The sequence below is a fragment of the Haliaeetus leucocephalus genome, unplaced genomic scaffold (assembly GCF_000737465.1).
Source record: "Haliaeetus leucocephalus isolate CR32 unplaced genomic scaffold, Haliaeetus_leucocephalus-4.0 Scaffold0, whole genome shotgun sequence".
NCBI lineage: Eukaryota > Metazoa > Chordata > Aves > Accipitriformes > Accipitridae > Haliaeetus > Haliaeetus leucocephalus.
Genome location: NW_010972436.1, coordinates 24,674,348 through 24,696,375, shown reverse-complemented (window position 1 = coordinate 24,696,375; position 22,028 = coordinate 24,674,348). Strand labels below are relative to the sequence as shown.

General features: G+C 42.2%; 1 protein-coding gene across 1 annotated transcript in view; it reads left to right on the top strand.

The window, feature by feature from the left end:
* The window catches only part of OXSR1 (oxidative stress responsive 1), a 97,301-nt gene that overhangs the window by 51,095 nt on the left and 24,178 nt on the right, over nucleotides 1–22,028 (top strand). The window contains exons 7-8 of the mRNA XM_010563176.1: nucleotides 10,936–10,991; nucleotides 20,568–20,677. Of these exons, the coding sequence (XP_010561478.1) occupies nucleotides 10,936–10,991; nucleotides 20,568–20,677 (166 nt within the window). The remainder of the gene's footprint in view (nucleotides 1–10,935; nucleotides 10,992–20,567; nucleotides 20,678–22,028) is intronic.

Genomic DNA, 22,028 nt, shown 5'->3' with positions numbered 1-22,028 from the left:
TGCTACATATATTAGCTTATTTTTTTGGACCTTAGGATGGTTTTGACACAGGATTAAAGTTTAATTGTCTGCCTCTTCTGCCTATATTAAGAGAAAATAATTTCTGAAAAAAGGATGCCTCTATGTGAGCACATACACATCACCAACACTTGGGGGGGGTTGCAGGAGCGCTCCTCCAGTAGTGAGTTTCGGATTTAAGATGAAGGAGCTGATGGATATATTTTGGCAGAACTCAGCTGTCCTACAGGATTCAAGCTTAATTTTCATGTAGCTGATTAATGTATTGATAGTTGTGCTGGCAGCTGTTGTGGTTAAACTGGATTCCAGTATGCCTCTGATTATTTTGATGACTGAAATACTGTACTTTTTTGTTTCTGTAGCAATACTGTAGGAGAACTTCACAGCCGTCCTCTCCACAGGGCTATAATCTTGTTTTGGGGAGTGCATTTTGGAACTGAAGTTTAGTAGGGGAGGATTGAGGAATGGATAATGGGATGTGGACCCTTTCATCTCTAATTGCCAGTTTGATTTTAAGACAGGAGACTAGTAATTTGAAAGCTAGCTATTGCTCAGCTGTGGGAAGTGGAATTTTGTACTCAAGAGAAGTGTACTTTGGTCTCTTCTCCCTCGTAGTACAACATGGGCACAAGTAACCTTTAGAGGTAGTTAATATAAATTTTAAAGGTTTCACTTGTAAACAGTAGCCAGAACAATAGAAATGTTAGTCTTGGATGTCTTGGTGGGAAGGAAGAAAAGATGCTGCTCTAGATGGTACTGGGCAATTTGTTCCCCCAAATAAACACCTTGCTGTGCAGCGCCAAGGGCACAAGGACCAATGAATCTCCACTCTGTACGCAGCAGTCGGACTGGGGCATATTGTGGTGGCTTAGCAAACCAGCATGTTCTCCTGGTGGCTGTTTCTTCCACTGCATCATCCAGAAACTCATTGTTTAACAAAAAAAAAAGTTTCCCAGTGGTTACAGAGAGAAAATATGAACCAGATGTAAATCCCAAATCTGCAGACAGCCAGAAACAATAGCTCCTGTGGAGACAGTTTTCCTCGAAGTGGATAAAGACAGTGTCTGCTCTAAAGCCTAAAAACCTGGCAATTAAAACTCTGATGGTAAATATCACTGCTGATGAAAGCACAGGAGTGCTGGGGGCCCTGCAGTGGCTCCAGGCTAATGTCAGTACTCCAATTCTCAGGGGCTCCGTGTGTTACAAGGGTCCATGTAGCAGCTTGCAGAATGATGCCTGAAGCTGAGCGCTTGCTGTATGACTGTTGCATTCAGGTGTCCGTCCCCATGACATTCTCCTCGGACCCAGGTGCTGTCTCTGGACTTTGGCAGTGGATGTCCTGCAGTTACTCAAAGTAACTTCAATTTAGTCCAAGGGAAAAACAACTTTTTGGTACAACTACTAGGTACCATGTTAAAAAGGAGATGAGTTTTTAGGTTTTTCTCCCCACTTTGTTATGTGGAGATGAGAAGCAGGAAAAATATCATGAAGAGCAGGAGATAGAGGTCGGGGTGATCTCTGAAAGGTTCAAGAGCAATGACAGGTTTTGGTCAGTGATCCATGACTGAGTTGTGCACTCAAGTAATACGGTTTCTAGCAATTGCCAAGTTGTCAGGAGTATTTGGATTTGATGTGTTTCCAGGGGAATAATCTTCATTCACTGCAGCATTAATTGTATTAGGTGAAAATATAACAGACTCTCTTAGCTTTCGAATTTGAAGAGACCAAGTGCTATTTGGACATACAAACAACCGCTCTGTTTGTGACATCCTTCTCATGTTGCTGCTTTTATCTGGTGTCGATTACTGGGACTAGATCAGCCAGTATAGGCTCTTGCGGCATCTTTCCAGCAGTAGAGTAATTGTTCAAATCACTGGTGTTCATCCTTTCTACTGTGATGCATCAAGTGAATAACCCACTGCAAAAAGATGGCTTTGAATATTGTCCCCTGTTGTAAGGCAGCAGGTTTTCTGGCCTTCGTAGGTCCTAAAAGCTGCATATGTGGAGATGCCTTAAGCATTTATTCAGACCACTGCAGTCTTTTCATTCATGCCTTATGCTAAATCATGAGAAAAAGCTCACTTCCTAAATTCGTGTGGTAACATATTAAGCACTCTTGAAAACTTTGTGAGGCTGCATCAGAAATTATTTTTGCATGTTTACTAAATCAAATTGTATGCTGTCTTGCAGGGTTCTTATAAAACTTTGAAAAGTAAAGCTTAATACTTCCAAAACCAAAAGCGAGACAAAACCCACACACATTTAGGACAACAAATAGGGAACTGCCACAGAGAAATCTATCATATCATGGCAGCCTGGAAAGCATCACCAAGTTAGACTGCGAGTGCCAGGAGGACTGTTTCCATTGTACAGATACCGAATTTTATAACTGCTTTCTCCATTTTATAGGAATAGCTGGATGAAATAAGGATATCTTCTTTCCTCTTCCTGTGCTGGCCATGCTTAAAACTGTCATCTTCTAGATTTTGGAGAAGGAAGTTGAGCTGGCAAGTCTCTCGCAAGCCCTGGTTGTCTTGAATTTCTCCTTCTCTGTCATGTTGCAAATGTTTCTGAGCAAGAGCTGTGGGTGGCTTTGTAGATATGGACGGCTCTTGGCTGTGTAGTGGAATGCCTTGGACCTTGTGTGTGTATAGATATACATACCGCTTCTCCAGAACAGGGGTGCTTATTGTGTCTTGGAAATTAACACCTTTTTGAGCTGCCCTATATCAGAGTTTTGGGGCCTTATTTGATCCAAATTGGTTGTGTTTACTGGTATGAACTTTCATCTCTCCATCATGGCAGGGTCAAGGCAGGGAGATGAGTGAATCACTGGCTTTCCTGTTTCATCTGCTCCCTGATCCATCTTGTACTTAAACTGGGGTGATCTGCATGTGGTAGTTTTGGGGAAATTCCTATTTCTGAGCACAGTAGGAACATGTTTTAGCATGCAGGAGATACTGCAGCATGGTGGCATGCATCACTAGTATTGCCACATGAAGCATGCCCACCTCTTTGCGTGTTAAATAGTTTGACATGAAACATTGAAATAAGGCCATGTTATAACTTGACTATTTTCGTCCGTTACCAATGACTAAGTCAGGGCTTCCCAAAAATATCTGGGCCTCCAGGGGTGACTCCAGAGCTTGCTGTGTGTGTTGCTTTTCATGCAGCAGCTGTTAAAGGAGCTTTGTGCCTTGTCTCCACTGCAGTCCTTAGGAAGTAGGATCAGGAAAAGGAAGGGCTGAATAGGTGAATTTGTGGAAGAAATCCTAGTACATTTTTAGCTGCTGTTCAATGGTATGAAAACTTGATTTTAAAGCCTGCTGGGTAGGGCCCTTTCCTGAATGGGGATTCAAGAGAAAAAAATGAAGTTCTGACTGAATAGGGGAAACTTTAAAAAGTGGTGTATGAGATTAGAGATGTAGCTTCTCTCTTGCATTGACTGTCGAAGGGCTGAAGCTTGTCAGAAGCCCTAGCTGCTTGGCAAATCCACCTTGCCATAAGCTGATATTATAACAGTGATGTGTATTGGGGTGAATATGTGAGGCAACAGCCTCTTTCGTAGGAGGAAGAAGTGAGGCCATGAGGATTGGTATGATTAGGTAGTCTCCATGTTGGGAGATAGGGCTAGGTCTAGTGTTTGTAGTACTTTATTATCGGGCTGAAGGAGCTGATCTGTCTGAAAACTGTTTTTTAAGGTTGTGGTTTTAGCTGAAGCAACTTCCCACACACTGGAGCGTAGCTGAGGTTACCTGAGCACTGGGCTGGAGGTATGGTGTTGGATGGGAGGTAAAGTCCAAGGCAGACAGGATCTGTCATTGAACCATGCCTCCCTTTAACCATCGTTAGGCTTGTAAACACGTGGGAAGAGAAGGAATTAATGAGAGCACGAAACCATCAAAGACGAAGTTGGCACAGGAACAAAAAGCGTAAGCTGGACATAATTTGCTGAGATAAAGGAAAGTTGTAGGCGCTGTGATAACAGCGACTGTGTGACAGACAGGAATGCAGTAAGTGATGTGACACACTGCTTGCTGTCTGTCTTCATGTCAGAGACTCGCACCAAGTTAGCCTAAGGTCTGCAACTCTTTCTTCACTGCCTCAGCATCTTACCAGCCCCTGGAGCTATTCAGATAACTAAGATGACAGAGTGAATTTTGGGAGGATGTCCTGGAGCTTTCTTTGGTGCGCCCTCCCTTGTCTGAGCTGACATAGCGACTTAAACTAAAATGAATCAAATTTCTGAGTCATGGTTTTTTGGGCCCCAAACCCTCTACTTAAAACAGCAGTCTACTTCTGCAGTGTTGGAGGGCAAACGATCAGGAGGAATTGTACCTAGCAAGTGCATCGTGGATCCTCTGAAACGTGTTTTATGTGTTAGCTAAAATAAAGTACAATGGAGATTCATTTCTCATGTAGCCCTTACTGGGGTTTCTGTTTGCCTATGCCAGGAGACTGGATGCAGTTATCTCTCCCAAGAGGTCTCTTCACTGCGCTGAGTGTGATCTGCCTGGAAGTTAAGGGTAGGGCATGGAGAAAACAAGTACTCGATGTACTTGTATAGCTTGTCTTGTTGGAAGCTGACAATCCTTTCCAGTAGGCTTTGCCTACACACCCCTCTGTTTGCAAAGCCAGTCTGTCAGTCGCTTCTGCCTTTCAAAGCCTTGCTTCATGCTGCTTAGAAGAATCAAAAAGAACTTTTTAAAATTCCTGATAACACTGGATTATTCGTCTAACCTTCTCCAGACATTAAAATGAGAGTTAAAAAGCCCTTAAATATTCCTACCTACCTATCCCCAATGAAGCTGGGGCTTTAAAAATGCATCTACTGTTTATGAGACTCGGAGTAAATCATGAGTTGCCTTGTGCTGCTGGCATTTAGCTCCTGCGTTGAGGCCCTCATCTTTCACCATGGCCCAGCAGCTGGCAGAGCAGCTCAGAGGAGGGTAGAAGCAGTCGCTGTGCTTCCATGATCCTGAGCAATAAAGCGTGTCGCTGGGCTGGTCCCCCACTGTAATTTATAGCAGCCTGGCTGCCGCTGCTGGTCCTGGCTGCCAGTGGCCGCAAGGGCCTGCTGAGAGGGCTGTGGATGAGCAGGGATGAAGCAAGCTGTGGACTTGGCTCTCTCTTCCCATTGCTTATGCCTGCCTCAGCAGGGAGGCTGGAGAGTGGGGTATGGAAGCTGCTTTGCCAGCTCTCTGCCATTGGAAGACCTTCAAGCTTTAGGAGATGTTCCCGGGTCCAGCTCTGCAGAGTTAAGTACAGCACTGTAACAAACAGTAATTGCATCTCACCCAGGAGTTTGGGACTTAAGGCTCAACCCGGTGGCATGAAAATGTTAGTACACACAGCTTTTCTGAGCAGGAACAGGGAGCATGCTAATGTACAGCACTTCTAATACAGTTGTCTTGAATACCTTCTCCTATGTTGTACCGAACGTGCTGACATTTGAGGGTGTAAAAATACTACTCTGCTTGCGCTCTCCAAGCTTAGTTTCTATTTTGCAGCTCTGTCTCAAATCTTAAAGCTCTTGAATATAACCAGCTTTTTGTATCTTGGCTTATAAGGCAAAGGGAAGAGGTGACATAGGTAACAGCATATCGTTGAAGGGAGAGTAATGTTTGATAGTAGAGAGAATAGGGCTCATTTGGTGTATAATGTCACAAATTGCTTCATATTTAACTGTAGGTAGAGATATTGTCCTGGAAGTACTTTGCAAATTACTAGGAACAATGTCAACTCCAGCAGTTGGTTGCATTCAGTATAAATATTTTGAGTTATTCATTACCATTAACAGAAAATAGTAATTCTTGTATCTTGCACCTTCTCTTTTTTTTAAATGGAACTTGGCAGGACCAACCACTCTTTCTTCATGCCAGATTACGCACTGTAGAGTTCAGTCCATGAAAATTTATTGTTATAGTTGATGTAAATTGCATCTAATGGGCAGATGACTCATGGCTGTGCTGACAGCCAGCATTGCATCCTAAAGGCACATATGAGCAGGTTAGAAGCAAAGGCACAATAAACAGGGCTTATCTTCTATTTCCGCCTTCATGTGACAGTTTTCTTCTCAGTGCTAGGCTACAGAAGTCCTGGGATGCCACTCTTTGCTCAGGTCACTTTTATTGTGGTTGCAGTGCCCTTAACAAATTGTCCTAGCTATTGCCCCCAATGTAGACTTTTGAACACAAGCCAAGTGAATCCTTTTTGATTTCCAAACAATATTAAGAGGCTTGTTAAAAAGCAGTAACTTAACATGCTTCATTGGTTCTTGCAAACACTAGTTCTTTTAAGTCTGTAATATGAAGTTTTATTGCATATGCCAGGATTGCAAAGTTGCAGCTGGTTATTGATAACGCTGCTTTCCATTATGGACCAGCAAGTCTTTCTTTTTCCCTTAGTGTTGTCACTGCAACAACAGCCATTATATGGTAGTGCCAAGGATTGAGGGCTATGGGTAAGGTAAATCTGATAAATTTAGCAGGATTTTAAGGACTTGTGTAGGCTTTTTGTAGTGGGAACAAGCCATTAAGATACAGTTCCTGTAGTTTCCCACCTGCCCCATTGAAAAATTAATAGTGGGGAGGTGTGGGAACACTGCACTCAAAACTGGGGAGCATCATCTTATTGCCTTCCTGTGCTCCCAGGTCTCCTGTAGCTGGATGCTTGATTGTAATTTTGTTAGATCGTGATCAGTTTTGGTTATATAGCTTCTAATGCCTATGGCCCAGCCCTAACCTCGAGGCATTAATGTGATGTAACTGGTACATTAGTGTTTGATCGCACTGGGAAGCTAAACCAGTTTGAAATGCAGATGAGGAGGGATTTCTGCCATGCTGCGAAACCTTTCAAGGCTGATGTGGAGAATCCAGCTTTGTACTGGAGCCATTCCAAACCCCTCTTCCCACTCTGGTTGTGAAGTACGAGGTAAATAAAAACATAATTGTTATTTTGCGGAAGGGCTTTTGGAGGCTTTAGAAGAGAGGAAGGTGACAGCTACAGAGCAGCAATGTCCAGAACTACGATAGCATTTGTTAAGCTACTGGCAAGAAAGAGTTTACTCCAGCCTTCTGTAACTTCATTTTAAATGTGATATAATTGCTGTTTACGCTACAGCCTAAAGCTGCTTCCTGTTTCCAGTGTAGTAATTATGCCAGAGGCACACCATTTATTGCGAGTGTATCAGCCCAGGATATGGTTTTTACCACATTAATAGGAAGTACCTTCAAATTGTTAGACTTGGCAATAGCTATATCCTGGAGTAATAAACTTTTTGCCATTCAGCTTGCAAGTTTATAAGCATCTCCTGATGAGAATAAACAGGAAAGCACTGTTCTTCTCTCCCCCACCCCATTGCTTTAAATGCAATTAATTAATCCTAAAGATGGTTTTAAAGGAGGACCTAATTTGAAGATACTACTGCTGACACCAGCATATGCTAAAGGAAGGGATCTGTGTTCACCCAGTGTTATTGCTGCTCAGTGTTCACCTGGAGCTGTTGCTGTGGGTGATGCGATGCCAATACACTGGGGTGAGGAATGGGAAAGCTGGAAGTTGCCTCTCTGGTACAGTAACTCCTAAACAGAGTCAGTGTCCCCAGACAGCTTGCTGCCTATCCATTTTGCTGCTCTGGGGTGGAGTGTACCAGGCTGGGGTGAGTAATGGCCTTTTCAGAGGGTTGGTCACTGGGAGGAAATGCCACATCAAGTGGTGATTTAATTCTGCAGTTTGACTTGGATATTTGGCAGTGGCTGTTGTTGGCCTCCTGGATTTCTTATTGTAGCAACGACTTGTTTTAATTTTTTGAACCAACTTGAAGCACCATATTTACAGACTTTTGTTTCCAATGAGAAAATACGTAAATTTTAATTAATCCAAGCTGAAGTTAAAAAGAAAACAAGCCTCTGCATTGGAGGGGTTTAAGGGACTGGAGTCCTTTGGCTCTTTTTTTCTATGGGATTCAATCTGAGTGCTTGTTTTACTGCTTTCTGCACTCCAAGTTTGTCCAGCTTGCTCTGTTACGGGAGGATTCTCTGGTGGTATTGAATGCGTGCTGCTTTCTGGCCGCTGTTGCTGCATCAATGAAACCTGCCTGAGTTTTTCTGGACTCTGAAATGCATGATGATTGAGACTTCATCCTTAGTTCTGCTTAAAAACTTCCCTGGCACTTCCTTCACTGCTGAAGGGGGCTCGGTGAGCTGCACACGCCGTTGTGCCGGCAGGGGAAGTTTGGAAAGGCTGTACAATACTGCATGGCCCAGCTTACTGGGGCAACCGCCAGCATCCTGGGCTTCCTTGGAATACAGATGGAAGAGGAAATTGCTGTTACTTGCATCCGTCTTCAGTAAGAGGAACAATAACTTCAGCAGCAACCTTGGTGCATGCTATTCCTTTCCCCATAACCTGGAACTGGCAGGCAGCTTTGAAAGGGCCTCGTGCGTCCTGGCTGTCGCAGGAGAACCGACTGTCTGGATAAACATTTCCAGTAGGATTGGAGAGTTTCCTGAACACCCTCTGTTCCCTCTGAATTAGTGCTAGTGTGAGGGGGGATTCCGGGAGATGGCTGTGCCTGTGCCAAGCACATTTCACACCATGTGAGCCAGCTCCTTACCTAGGAAGCAGCAGACCTGGGTGCTGTGCTCTCATGGCTCCACATGGTCATGGGGTTGGATCCTAAAGGCATATTCTACCTAAATATTGGCAAGGAGCTTTTCCACTCCCTTGTTGTTATGGACTGTGAATGCTTTGTGGGTGTGCAGGGGTTAGCCAGGTTTGTATCCCTGGTGGCGATTAACTCTCTACAGCTCCAGTTGTGTTAGATTTGGCCAATGGATGCTAAGCGGTGGTAGCGTAGCTATGTGCTTAATGTTGTATTTAATCCCTTCAGGTCCCTCTGTCTACTTAAGAGTCTCCATCTACTGCAGTGCTGATGCTTTCTTGTCTGCAACAGCTGTAGCTGTTAATTGCAGGATGCAAACAGAATAATGCTTCTTGGAGGGAAAGCTAACTTGCCCCTAAACCGATGTTCACGTATTTGGTCAATGTAAAATGAGCAGGACTGGAGCTGACTGGCAGCAATTGTTTTACGTTTGTCTACTTATTCCGGCATCATGGTCAGAGCTCCTTACTGCTTTGAATCCTATTCTGCTATTAAGTCAGCTTCTCAAGGCTATCTCGCCATACAACTTTGGTGTTTCCATATAGATCTATCCAAGTATTCTTGATCATTAAGGCAAATTAGTATTTTCCTGTACTTGTTCTTACACTTCTGCTTTAAACAGGGATTAGGCTCCAAGGTGGTCACTGCCAGCAGGAGGTATATACTTGGCAGGACTTGAAATACTTTCTTGAAGGCTAAAGGCTGCTGTCAGCCAGGGTTTGCTGTTAAAGTAATCTTTAGTGGGACTGTCTTATCGACAGTCTTTGTTCACTTTTGTTCTGCTATATGCTGGGGGAAAGCCTTGCCATGCCAATGTCCTAGACTGGGTATTGAGAAGAATCTAACAAATGCTAATACTGGAGAGCATGTGTTTAAAATTATCCTGGCCTGGAACTGGCAGTGGCCCAGACTCTTCTTCAGAAGAGCAAAGCCAGGAAGGAGGAGATTTCCAGGGCTTGACCAGGGCTCTTTGGCCAGGCCATCATGCCAGTTCTGTTCTCATGATGCACGAGGGAGGTGAGAAAAAATAGCTTTTGACCTTTTTTTTTTGTGTGTGTGTGAAAGGATTTGGAATATTTGCAGAAGGCAGTGGAGGGAGAGTCTGCTTGTTTTGGTGGTGTTTTTTTTTCTTCTTTTTTTCTTTTCCATGCAGGTAGTTGCCGTTAAGCTGAGGTGCATTGTGAATTGGTATCTATTCACTGGCATCCATTCCCCAGGCAGCTGCTTTGCTTGCAGCCTTTCTTGAGGCAGCACCTGCATGTGCTCTGGGTCTGCATGGTTTCCTAGCCAGTGCAAGCTTAGCAGCCATGCTGATGAATGTGGGTGTCAGCTACAAAGGTGCTTCTCTTGGCTTTGCATGGGGAGCAGCCTGTGGAAATAAGCTGTAAAACTTCAAAGCATATTTGGAGTGAAAGTAGCGTTCCCCTTGACGATGGAGAAGTGTTGCTGTTAACCTAACAAACCGGGGCTTTTTTGGGGGTAGAAAGGGGACAGTACAATAACTTTCATGCTGGATGTTCTTGTGTGTTTGTGGACTTTGGCTGAAAAAAAAAAAAGGGAGACTTTTTTTACTAAAGTTGAGACTTCTCAGGACAGTTGAGTGGCCTTATTTTCCCATTCTCACCATCTCTGTTGTACCAGCTCTGCTCACCTGACCCTTGGTAATGTGGTTCAGTTCACTAAGCCACAAGCAAACAATGTTTTTCTTCTGTCTGGATTTTCACCAGTGTATGGGGCTAAACTGACTTCCTGAGGAAGTATGTGAACTTCTCCAGGGCTGGAGAGTACCAAGACATGGGGCTGGGGAAAAATAGGATGCATTCAGTGGTAGTGAGACTAGATCAACTCACTGTCTCTGCAGGTCTCCCCCCCCGCCCCCCACCTCTGCCCAAAGGGTACATAAGTATGAGACCAGTGCTAGGTGCTGTTTTCACATTTTTAGCTAATTTAAGAACCTGGGACAAACCACTTTCCTTGTATTTTTGAGGGTATGTTCTGATAAGTTTTTGAGGGTTTTTTTTTCTGTGTATAGTACTTAAAATGCTACCAGCTATAAATCATACAAATAACACTTACTGTCTGTCTACTCAAGTTACAATTGCTGTTAAGTCCCTACTGTTTCTGCATGATTGGAAGCAGGAGGTGCTAATGCCAGAAATGAAATACAAGAAATAATAACCTTATAATGTATTTTTGTTGGTTGAAGGAAAGATTTAATGACTTCCACTTACTGTTGCTTTATCTTTCTGCAGGGATGTGAAAGCAGGAAATATTCTTCTTGGAGAAGATGGCTCAGTGCAAATTGCAGGTAACTTTCCTGGTAGCTTTGAATAAACTTTAGGTGTAACTGTGTATCCAAGGAGACAGTTTAATGATCAAGAACAAGCCTACATAAAAATGTTAGCTTCAAAAGCCCCACAGTTCTTAAAACAAACAAACTAAAACCAACACCACCAAAAAAACCAACAATAAACAAACCACAAACCAAAACAAAAAAACCTCCCAACCCAGAGTTTATTACATCTTGTTATCTTAAATTACTGTTCTTTGGAATTATGGCAGTCAGCATGAATAAATCCTTTGACTGTTAAATCCTCAGAATCAGTAGAACAGATAATTCTTGGCATAAGCTAGTCAGTTTTTTAAAACAGCAAGTTCATAGGCTTGGAAGTGGACTGCACAGACCTCACTGATTTATCACCGATGTGTAAGGTGGTTTTCAAAAGGACTGTGGTGATCAGTGAATAGATTCATCGGAAGGAAACTGGTATGTCTGGTGGTAAAAGTCACTTGCAACTTTGCCCTAACCAAAGATCTGCTGGTCAAACTGCTCATGTGGATGCTCCCTAGTCCGCTTCAGTTGAATGAGTGGCAGAGTGCATGTTTAACTGACTGCCCTAACCCAGCCCAAACTGGGATGAACTGAAAGTCTTGGAAGCAGTTGTGCAAGCTGAGGGACGGGGTAGGGAAAACTGTTAAAGGCATTTGCTTTAGCTAATACAGATGTGTCTGGAGAAAATGTCTGTTGTAGTCACTGCTGTCACGAGCTGCTTCAACATAGGTATGTTAGAAACAGTCCTTTGTGTGGATGGATCGTATGTCTGTGGAAAAGGGCGTTGTGTGGTTTGTTGGTCCCGTCCCCCCCCAGTACTACTCTTCTAGTCTTTTATTTCATACATGTTCCTACAGACTTTGCTATTCTTTCCAGAAATGAAGAATTATTATTATTGTAGACTATTAAGTAAGGCAAGATCTTTGGAGAGTACATTTAGAACCTGGGGCTTGTTTTTCCTCTTCCCAGTGTCCCCTTTTTCCTATCCTGAGTGCAATTCCTTTCCGACTGTCCTTTCTCCCAGGACTGTGCTCTTCCCATGAATCTTGTGGTGCCTTCCCAGTCCTTGTGCCACCTCTAGCTGGAGGGCAGAGCTCACGTCTGGTCCTGCCATCTTTAAAAAAAACATCCTTGTACATGTTTAACTTTTTCAGTCCCATATTGGAAAGAGCCATATCTGTTTGTGATAAGGTCTCTTTTTTTTTAGTGCCCTGTCCTGATGGTGGAGGCACAGCAGTGGGACAAGCCAGTGTGCTGGGGGTTAAGGGACAAAACCCTGTGGCAATGACTGTTATGTCAGGCAGAAGTGGGTGTTGCATTGTGTAGTGCTGAGAGATATGGACTGTTTTGGTATATCTATGCCTGGATTTGCATCTTAGAATGGAAGGTGTAGATTTTCCACCAGGAGGCAGAATGCGTTGCAATGCATGTTTTTTTTATAGGTAGCTCTTCTCCCTCTGCAGAAGGCAATAAACCCTTTTGCAGGACATAACACCTAAAATACAGGACTTCTGTCTAAAACCTGAAGTTGCTTTGTTTTTGCTTTTAAGTCTCCTAGTGCTCTTAATGACTGCTGTTATATTTCTCATGAGGTGTAAATAATTCATCCCATGCAGCAGCTGATGGAAGGTAGGGAGTGGCTTCTAAAATGCTCAAAAGACCAAACTTTATACAGTAAAATCCTACAGTTTTTTCCATAGTGGGGCCAAGATGTAACACTTTGGATTTATCATTGTATGGAGCTTTAGACTGGGTGCTGGGAGAGGCTGCAAATAGCCATTGCATTAGAGCAATGCAGTGTTATTTCAAGTGTTTCTGCCAGGCTAGCAGAAGACTACTTGTGTTTCTTCTCCACAAGAGTGCCAGGTCTTGGCTTTTTTTTATTACGGCTCACTGGTAATAGGTACCCATTCACATATATTTTTTTTTTCTGCTGGGTAATTTTTAGTTGATAAGTAGTTTTGAAGTTGACTAGTCTTACTTGTATGAATTTCAGAGGATTTATTTTGTCTGTGATTTGTACATGTTCCTCTGGACTGAAATGTCTACTAGTGGTTTGTATGTGCAATATCTAAATGATGAAATCCACCTCTCTGCATATCCTGCGAAAGCAACATTGCGAGATGTGCAAAGTTCCCTCTTTACAAATTTTTTCTCTGAACGTGCAAAATGACTAACGCTGTAACCTTTCATGAGATGCAGCAGAGCGACTAAACTCAACCAAGGTCAGCAAGTTCCCCACTGTGGCAGGAAGCACTTTTCATTTCTGCAAAGGCAGCCGATGACTTGAAAGAAACAAAAATAAATGACTGAATACTAGAGAAGAGCCTGACCTGGTCATAACATGAGATTCTGTTTCTGTGGGAATTTCTGACACTTCAGCTTCCTTTCCTCCTGACCCAGGATGAAATAGCAGAATTTCTTGTAAATTTTTTGAGGAGGAAAAAATGCTGGAAGCAGACCAATCCCAATAAAGTGAGTTTTGTTTCAGAGAGATCAAAGCACTTGGCTTTGACAATAATATTAATGCATATTTTGGATAATTCTGTTGATCATTAAGTGCTTCAATTATCAGCTGGATGACATCACTGCGTTCCCATGAAACAAATGTGTTTAAGTTTCGCTGCAAAGTGATGCCATGAGGAAAAAAAAAAAGATTGATCAGCTGTGGAATGAAGCCTGAGGGTGAATGGGGCACCTCCCTTGAAGGTGCTGGTTTGGTGTACATAAAAAAAATGCAAATAATGTAGCAGGAAAGAATGAGTTCAATTCTTTTGTAATAACTCCTTTCTCTTTTGTCATCCCTCTGTCAAAACTGCCTGTGAACAGCTGTTTAAGAAGGCCTTATTCAATATTTGGCTTTTGCAACCTTGTGTTCCTGTGTGTTTCCTACTACTTGACACAATTCATGTTTCTTGTCTCAGAAGAAATATAAATCTTAAATGCAAATGTGAGGAATGTAAATCTCAAACTGGAAATCCTTTGAGGAAAAAAAACAAAGCTGCTTTCAAGGATTAGAAAAAAATGCTCAACCCTGTAGTGGAGGAAACCCCACTGCCAGGCTATACCTTCACAACATGTCAGTGAATTTAATCCCTTGGGAAACTTTCAGTGTATGGAATTCATGGTAGTAGTTTTGCTGCAGGATTATAAGTTCTAAGCAGTGAAAACTAAAGCCTCTTTTGTTAATTTGGGCTGTACAATTCTGTTAAGGCTGAACAGAAAAAGCAACTTGATGAATGTGTGTCCGATGTTTCTCACGTTCTGTTTGTAACTCTGAATCGGTGGCTGTGCATCAGACGTGAAAGCCGCTGTGGGAGCACTGCGAGCTGAGGTGGGCACAGGTAAAACGAAGGAGGAGAAATCTGTGAGCTCAGGGGCATTTGCTGGAAGTAGGAATTCTAAAAATTCCTCTAAAGGCCTGTACAAACTCTCAGCTTCAAACTCTTCCCCAAGTCCTGGGCCTTGGTATTTTTACTCACGGCTCTGTCTATTTTTAACTACGTAGCTCCTTTTGCTTTCAAAACGTGCATCCACTGAACCAAGGCATAAAATTGCCTTTAACAGATCCAGCTGACCAGGGAGACCTAAACTGAGGCTATTTGCTTCTGTCTTAACATCTTTTTATTTATTTATTTATTTCCACCCCCCAAGGGCACTGGCTTGGGTTTGTGGCTTGGCACCAAGTTTTCGGAGCCTGTTACAATTCAGAGAGTATTGCTTTCTCAGTTTGAAGTGTTTTCCTGCACGTTGAATTAATCTATCTTCTGGAGAGAGCAGGACTCTTTCCCAGATACCATTGTTCTGGGCCGTGCTGACGGTGGTTGCAATGTAAATTGAGATAGCAGTGTTCTTTTGTGTTCCAGCCTCTCCATGGCAATTACTGTAATTTTTTTTTTTTTTAATCAGAGCATAAAACCTCTTTGCCCTAGCATTTATTGGCTCCCTGGAGTCTGAGAGCTGCATGCATAAAAACATTCTTTGTCAATATAAACTGCATCAGCACCAATATTGCTGCATAAACCAGGAGACTTCTCACAGTAAGCAAGGCTTAATATTCTTCAGTTTATTTAACTGTGCAGGCCCTATAAATTATTGTGAAATGAAGTGAGAGTCTTGATAGGCTGGGAAGGGGTGGGAGAGGTTGAGGGGAAACTCTCCCCAGGGTGCACGAGACTTGCTCGGTATGAACCATTCTCCAACCATGGCATAATATTAGCATCCTACTGAGACTGGGTGCACACTAAATCTTTTTTCCCTGATTTTATCCACTGGGATATTAAATAATGCTGTCACCCACTCCTCCGTGATTGAATCTGAAGAAGCAAGGGTCTACTGAAGGTTGAAAGGCACACATCCTTCCGTGTGTGGGATATTTCTGTTGTAGGGACTATAACACGATATCTTCAGGTTTTAAAACCAGTTGGGATTATTATCCCAACATGTACTCCAAGAGGCGCTCAGTGTGCCTGCCGTGTCCCCGGCAGGCTGTGTTGCCAAGCGGTTGAAGTAGATTAAGATTTCACGAAGTTGTTCAGGACTTGCTAATTGATACTGGGCAAATTGCCTAACCCCTCTCGTTTTATCTATTTATAAAATGGGGATAGTTAAGGCCAGGCAAAACTTGTGTAACTGAATTTGTGTAACTTTCCACAAATCCATGCCAGCTTGTCACCGGTTCGCTGTGTTCCTGACTGCTCTTAATTCATTGTACTAAAATAGCGCTCTACATAAACATCGAGCTATGATGCAGGCAGTGTCATTCCCCCACTTTTCCCTTAGGAAACTAACTTTGGGAGATTAAATTGCCTTAACAAAGACAAGACATGAATCTAACTCAGGGAGAGGAGTGCCAATTGCAGAGCTGACTTGAGCACTTGGTGTTGTATCACGGACACCTCTGAGCCTCTTCTCCCTTTCAAAAAAGGGGCCAAAGTATTTTTCTCTGTGGTTGGTGGAGAGTTTTGGTGCCTCCACTGCAGCAGCGTGATGTGAAGTAACTTTTTGCGTGTCACTTGTAATATCCGTGTTTCCTGAAGAGACGTTGCGCGATTTGGTTGTTGAAACCACTTGTGAACTTCTCCAAGGGCGGTGGCTTCACCTGGCCTGGGCTTTGTCATCCTTAAGTTACTTTGTACAGTATTAGTGTATCTTTATTAACATACTGTTGGGGCTCGGTTTCAGATTTGATCTTTACGTTTACTCGGCAAAGGGATTTCATACACCTTTTATGTGCCTTGACATTATTGCAAAAAGGCTGAATTTGTGATACAATAAAGCTGCCGTTCTGCATGTGAATTGATTAGAAATATATGACTGTAGAAAACTACCTTTCCAAATGAGAATTTGGGAGAACAAGTGTGTATTTATAGATCCAATACCACTGTATAACCAAATAATCTTTAAAAGGAAAGAAGCTTTTGATTCTTGTACTTCACTAATCTTCCTTTTCTCTGGTGCCTTCCCACCCACTGCATTCTCAGCACAAAATTGCTATTTACTACTGCCTTCTTCCTCTTCGTGCCAGCTTTTATTCATCTTCATTGCTCTAAAAGCTGTAAGGTTTGCAGAAAAACACTAAGGACAACTGCGGATATTTTCTGATGAACAACTGAACAAGAAGGAAGGTGACCAGTGAAAAAAACACTTAGTGTTGTCTTCTGAAGTACTGTTATTTTTGCTTGAGGAGGGATAATATTTTGGCTACATGAGTTTAAAAACAACTCTGAGTGGTTTGAAGTCAAGATTGGTTTATTCTGTTGTTCTGTCCCACTGAAGTTGGGAACTGCCTTAGGGTCTGATCCAAACCCACCAAACTCTGTAGGAGCCTTTCCGATGTCAGTAGGCTTTGGTCCTCAGTCCTAGTTAGTGCACAGTCTTCTTTCTCCTGTTCCTACCTTGTAGGTAGCTACCCAAAGTAGCAGGTACTTAGGCTTTTTAGGATTAAGGTAATGTTACAGTATGAGATGGCCAAGGAGAAATGATTTTTAATGGCTGACTTCCTGGATTTGGATAAAACAATCTAACTTATGATACTGTAGAAATGTATCTTCTGACATACATAGCAGCAATGGTGCCTGTTGTTATGTGGTCCTGCCAAAGCGTTCTTGCACTGGTGAGTTGTTTAGACTGGGTCTTTGTTTCTGCAACGCAGAATAGTAAGAGGAAATTTTCCTTTCAGCTTTTGCATTTCCTGAGTGGCTAGAATAGTTTTCAAGTTTGACAACTTGCATACCTTAATAGCAGGAATTGTTGCCTAATACCATGCTTTTTCAAACACTAGCCTGCAACTTCATTGCCGCTAGAGTGTTTTGTAGGGTATGTGGTTTGCAACACATGATCTTGCTACTGAAAAAGACAAGTTGTCCATATTTTCTGCAGAACCTGCATCAGCAGAATTGTCATTTCCATCCTGGATTGGTTTTGCTGTGATACAAGAGTCTGGAGATATATATATCTATATATATATATTTTTTTTAAAGAAGTCTTTGTTTTATATCACTGAAACAGGTCCAGCAGATGAATCTTTTTGTACATTGCTTCAGAAAAGTTAACTAAAAAAAATGATCCTACGACTTGTATCAAGACATCCTGCAGACTATTATTTGCTAGCAGACTGCTGGAAGTCTTCAATTTTGGGGCTCCTTTAGAATGTGACAGTCATTGGATTCCCAGCAGTAGTGGTTACTGGTATTGCAAGCCAGGTCCAAACATTTCCATTTCCTCCCTGTTTCTGGTGATTCAGTCCTTTCCAGTTATCACCATAGTGAGCCAATATAAAGTACAAGCTGCCAAAGAAGAGTACAAATGTAAACACTTCTGAGCTATCATACCTCTTGAATTTTGTTACTTTTCCTATTTTCTAGATTTAAATTAATTTGCAGTAACCTAGTGCCATTTTAGCCTTTTTGAGGGTAGTTAACAGTGGCAGAGAGAATGAGACACAGGTTGTACCAACTGCTCAGAAGTAAGAATTGAACCCTAACTTGTGGTTAGGATTTTATTTTATTGCTTTACAGATATTTCTTGAGAGCACGCACATTCTTATCTTAATAGCTGGGACTTGGATAAAGTTAGTAAGATGACATTTGAGAAGACGGTTTCAAAGCCATTCCTTGCACAGGCTGGTTGTGCCTATTTTAGCCCACTGTAAATGAGGGAAATAGGGAAAACATTTAATAAAACAACCATGTAACTGAATACAATTTAATTCTGTTTAAGCTTTCTGCTGACCTCAGATAGCAGATGTAGGGGCACAGTTTCCAACTGGAATTTATAAACCCACGTTTGATGTGAAATGTGGTGAATGCTGTGTGCGCTGTGTAAAGGACTTGTGTTTTTACTGCTGGAATGCTTTTGCTTTGAATGGCATTTCCTTTACCCTCAAAATGACTGCATGGAAACTTGAGGTAAGATAATATACACAAGTTCAAATACAGCACATCACAACAATATGCTGATGGCACTTGGACAAGTTTCTATTAGTATTATCTTATTTAAAAGAACTTCTAAATGCTTTTGTCTCTAGAACAATAGATCTTGTGAGACTTCCTGTAATGAGTGGTAAAATGCAAGTAATTTTACTCTGAACTTTTTAGGAAGCTCATACAGTTTTCTGAGAAAAGCAAGAATGGTGGATACACACATGGAAGATCTCAAAGCAAAATCACTGTTGCAAAAAGTGGATTTCCAGAAAAATACAGATTGCAGTGCTGATGGGGATAGTGATCCATCTAAACGTGCTAAAACTTCAAGGCTAGCAGGAAGACAAGATGCCTCTGGGAACAGGGAGGAGAACAGGACAGCGCATCGGGGAGAAGCTGAACCTTAATGATAGGCATTTGCTAGTGCTTGTTTTAGCCCTGTGATTTCTATGCAACTTTCTTTAATGTCAGCTTTCACTAATCCATGTCTTGTATTTTAGTGAGCGTTAAGTTCCTGTACTTGGAAGCCTCTAACCTAAGTGAGCTTGAAGCTTTCAGCATCTTATTCTTCTGAGTGATAATTTCAGTGGTGTTTCTCAAATATGGAAAGACTGGTGAGAAGGGGCTCATTGCACTGCTGGCATGATACAGAAGGAAGCTTGGGACTGTCCTCACTTGGATGCCATTGCCTGAAAATTGTAACGAGGGATCTTTTGTTGCAGTTGATTCCTCAGTTAGGATAACACCCTTAAGCCATGGAGTAACTCCATGGCTCCTCCAAGTAAGACTTTGCATTTACAGTTAACTATGTCAGCTGAGTTTCAAAAATTTTCAAACCTATTGTGGTCAATAATGTTCTGGTTTTATGTGAAATAGCCCTTGAATTTCAGAGACTTATCCTCCAAGCCTGTCACCAATCTCAAAAATGGCATTCAAGATTTTGATTGCTTGTACTGTGTTTAAAAAAAAAGGCAGGGGTGTGTGTGTGGATAAAATTGAGTTACGGAGAATGACCCATTGCAGGTCTATAATTCTGCAATACATAAGCAGTGTAGTTTGGAGCAAACTAGGAAGAAATACTTCTACAGTTTTGTGTTTACAGTTTCCCTGTCACCTGATTTATTTCTTTTTCTTTCTCCAAGGAAAGTCTGTCATCCTCTCTTGAATGACTTGGTTGCTGAATCTTTTTTAATGCTCTTCTCTGAAAAAACATACTGTACCCCATTGCTATCCCTGCACACTACTGCTGCTGTTCACAGATCCTGTTTTCTGTGTCATTCTTAATTGCAGAAAACATCAGTGTTATCTTAGAAAGCATAGTTTTCATGTAAAAGAATTATTTACTTTAAGACAATTACCAGCAAGTGCATGGGGCATCCTTGAGCGTCCTTCAGCTTGTGAAAGATGATTCAAGTGGGGATAATGCTGTGCAGGGTGTGAATACCTCTCTGCAAGGCTCCCTCTGGGATGGTCGGGCTGGTTAGCGGCATGTGCTGCTCGATTCAGTAACGCTGCTGTATCACTGGGAGCCAGTCCAAGTTCCCGTTAAAGCACTGAGCATCTCAGCGATGGAATATTACCAAGCAAAGCATATTCTGATAATAAACCATTCAGAATAAGGGGCCGATACCTCCAGTCTGCAGGATGCAGTTAGGATGGTTAAATGTTATAAAGTCTCGTAACATTTTACGTACCAGACTTCATTGCTGCAGATATTAACGGGATGCTAATAGAAGTTCAGTTCTTACTTGTTGTGCATGTATACAAATGTAAATAAAGGACTGGCTGTCAGAGGCAGGTTTGTACAGTAGCAGGTCTGCTGGGGGGGAGTGCAGGCATGCTGTAATGTGACCAGTGGGCCGTAATGGAAAGTGGAATTTTCCTCTCTGCCGGCCAGCACTGAAAGCTCTGCTGTCCCCAGTAATTGAATGGTGGACTACACACTGTTCATGTACCAGCACTCCTAGCTAACTGTTTTATCATTCTTCATTTATTAGGAAACTCCTCATGCGTAACTGTGTGGTCTAGTACTTAATAGATGGCTGGGAATACGAGGGGAAAGAGGGGACAACCCTTCAGTTTGCTCGGGATGTGTTCTTAATACAATCTGGTTTTGTTTTCTTTTCAGACTTTGGTGTTAGCGCGTTTCTGGCCACTGGTGGTGACATTACCAGAAATAAAGTCAGGAAAACTTTTGTGGGCACACCTTGCTGGATGGCACCAGAAGTTATGGAACAGGTGAATTGTTTTTCCTAGTGTCCTCTTAGCTGATCTGCACCTGGAATTCCTTGTTGTCAGCAAGGGCTGTATTTACTTGAAGCTAAGATGATAATTTGGCATCCTGTCAGGCTTTCTTAAAACTACAGGATTTTCTTTGATTTGCCTATTGCAGCCAGGCTTGTATTGGGGAATATTAAGTGTTCAGTAGATTTTTGCCCTGTTGCTTCTCTTCAGGCTCCTACCTAAGGTGAGGATGAGACAGCTCAACTGTTGCATAAAGAAGATTAACCTGCCCCTCCCTCTTGCATAAATGTGAGGTAGAATATAAATAGTTTCACACGTGGTAAATATGCACATATACAGGTTGGTAATGTGCTCTTCTGCATTTGTAAATAGAAGAATTTGGGGTAGCTAATTGCAAGATGTCAGAGTGGGGACAGAGCGGGGTTATTTTACTGTTATTACAGTAAAATAACATGCAGTTGACTTTATTTGGGTGTTTAGTTTCTCTTGGCTTGTGAGAATCTGGATTGTAAATGCTGAGGAATGCTTGTCTCTTCCCCCTTCCTACTCTGCTGTTTTGGCTAGTTAAAAGATGTCATACTACTTCCCGTTGGGTGGAGATATGTCACTTTTTGTCCTCCACTACTTCTAGACTAAACTACAGAAGCTTTGTCTGCATGACTTCTGATGAAGGCCACCTGGAAACTTAGTTTAATGTAAAATATCTTTGCCCATTTCTGAGCAAGATCCACAAACAAAATTATGCCACAGTCCTGACAGGGCATTTGCAGTAGCTGTCTGTTGCATTGATGTTCATTGCCATAAGCATTCTGAAAATTATCCCTCATCCCCTTAAAAATAGTTTGACAGAGGGCTGGAGTCAGGGTTTGATTTTTGACAGGTGTGCCAAGCAGAAATAAAACCGACTATAAAGGTTTTTCTGTTTTTCCTTTTTTCCTTCCAAAAAATCTTTTTAACAAGAATATTTTGGGAAGACATTGTTTTTATTCAAGTAAACCTGCCTTGTTACTTTTCTCCTTGCTGTTCACAATAAAATATTTTGAAGCTTAGGAGGAGCTTGAGTAGGACTCCAACAAATATATGTATCTCTAAAATGAAATGCAGCTAAAACAGTGGTAGAACTTTAATGCATTTTTTCCTATATCTAAAACTTCTTCAGGGTTTGAGAGAATTTTGGAGTAGCTTAAATATACTATTGCTGAAAGGCTTTTTCAATGTTTGGCCTTTTCAGTGGCTCCCCGTGGTGGCACTGAGGGGCTGGTGCGTTGAAGCACTCCTGCAACCTCCTCAGAGTACAAGTCGTAACACCGTAGAGTACAAGACACACTCCCCAGGTCAGGAGCTG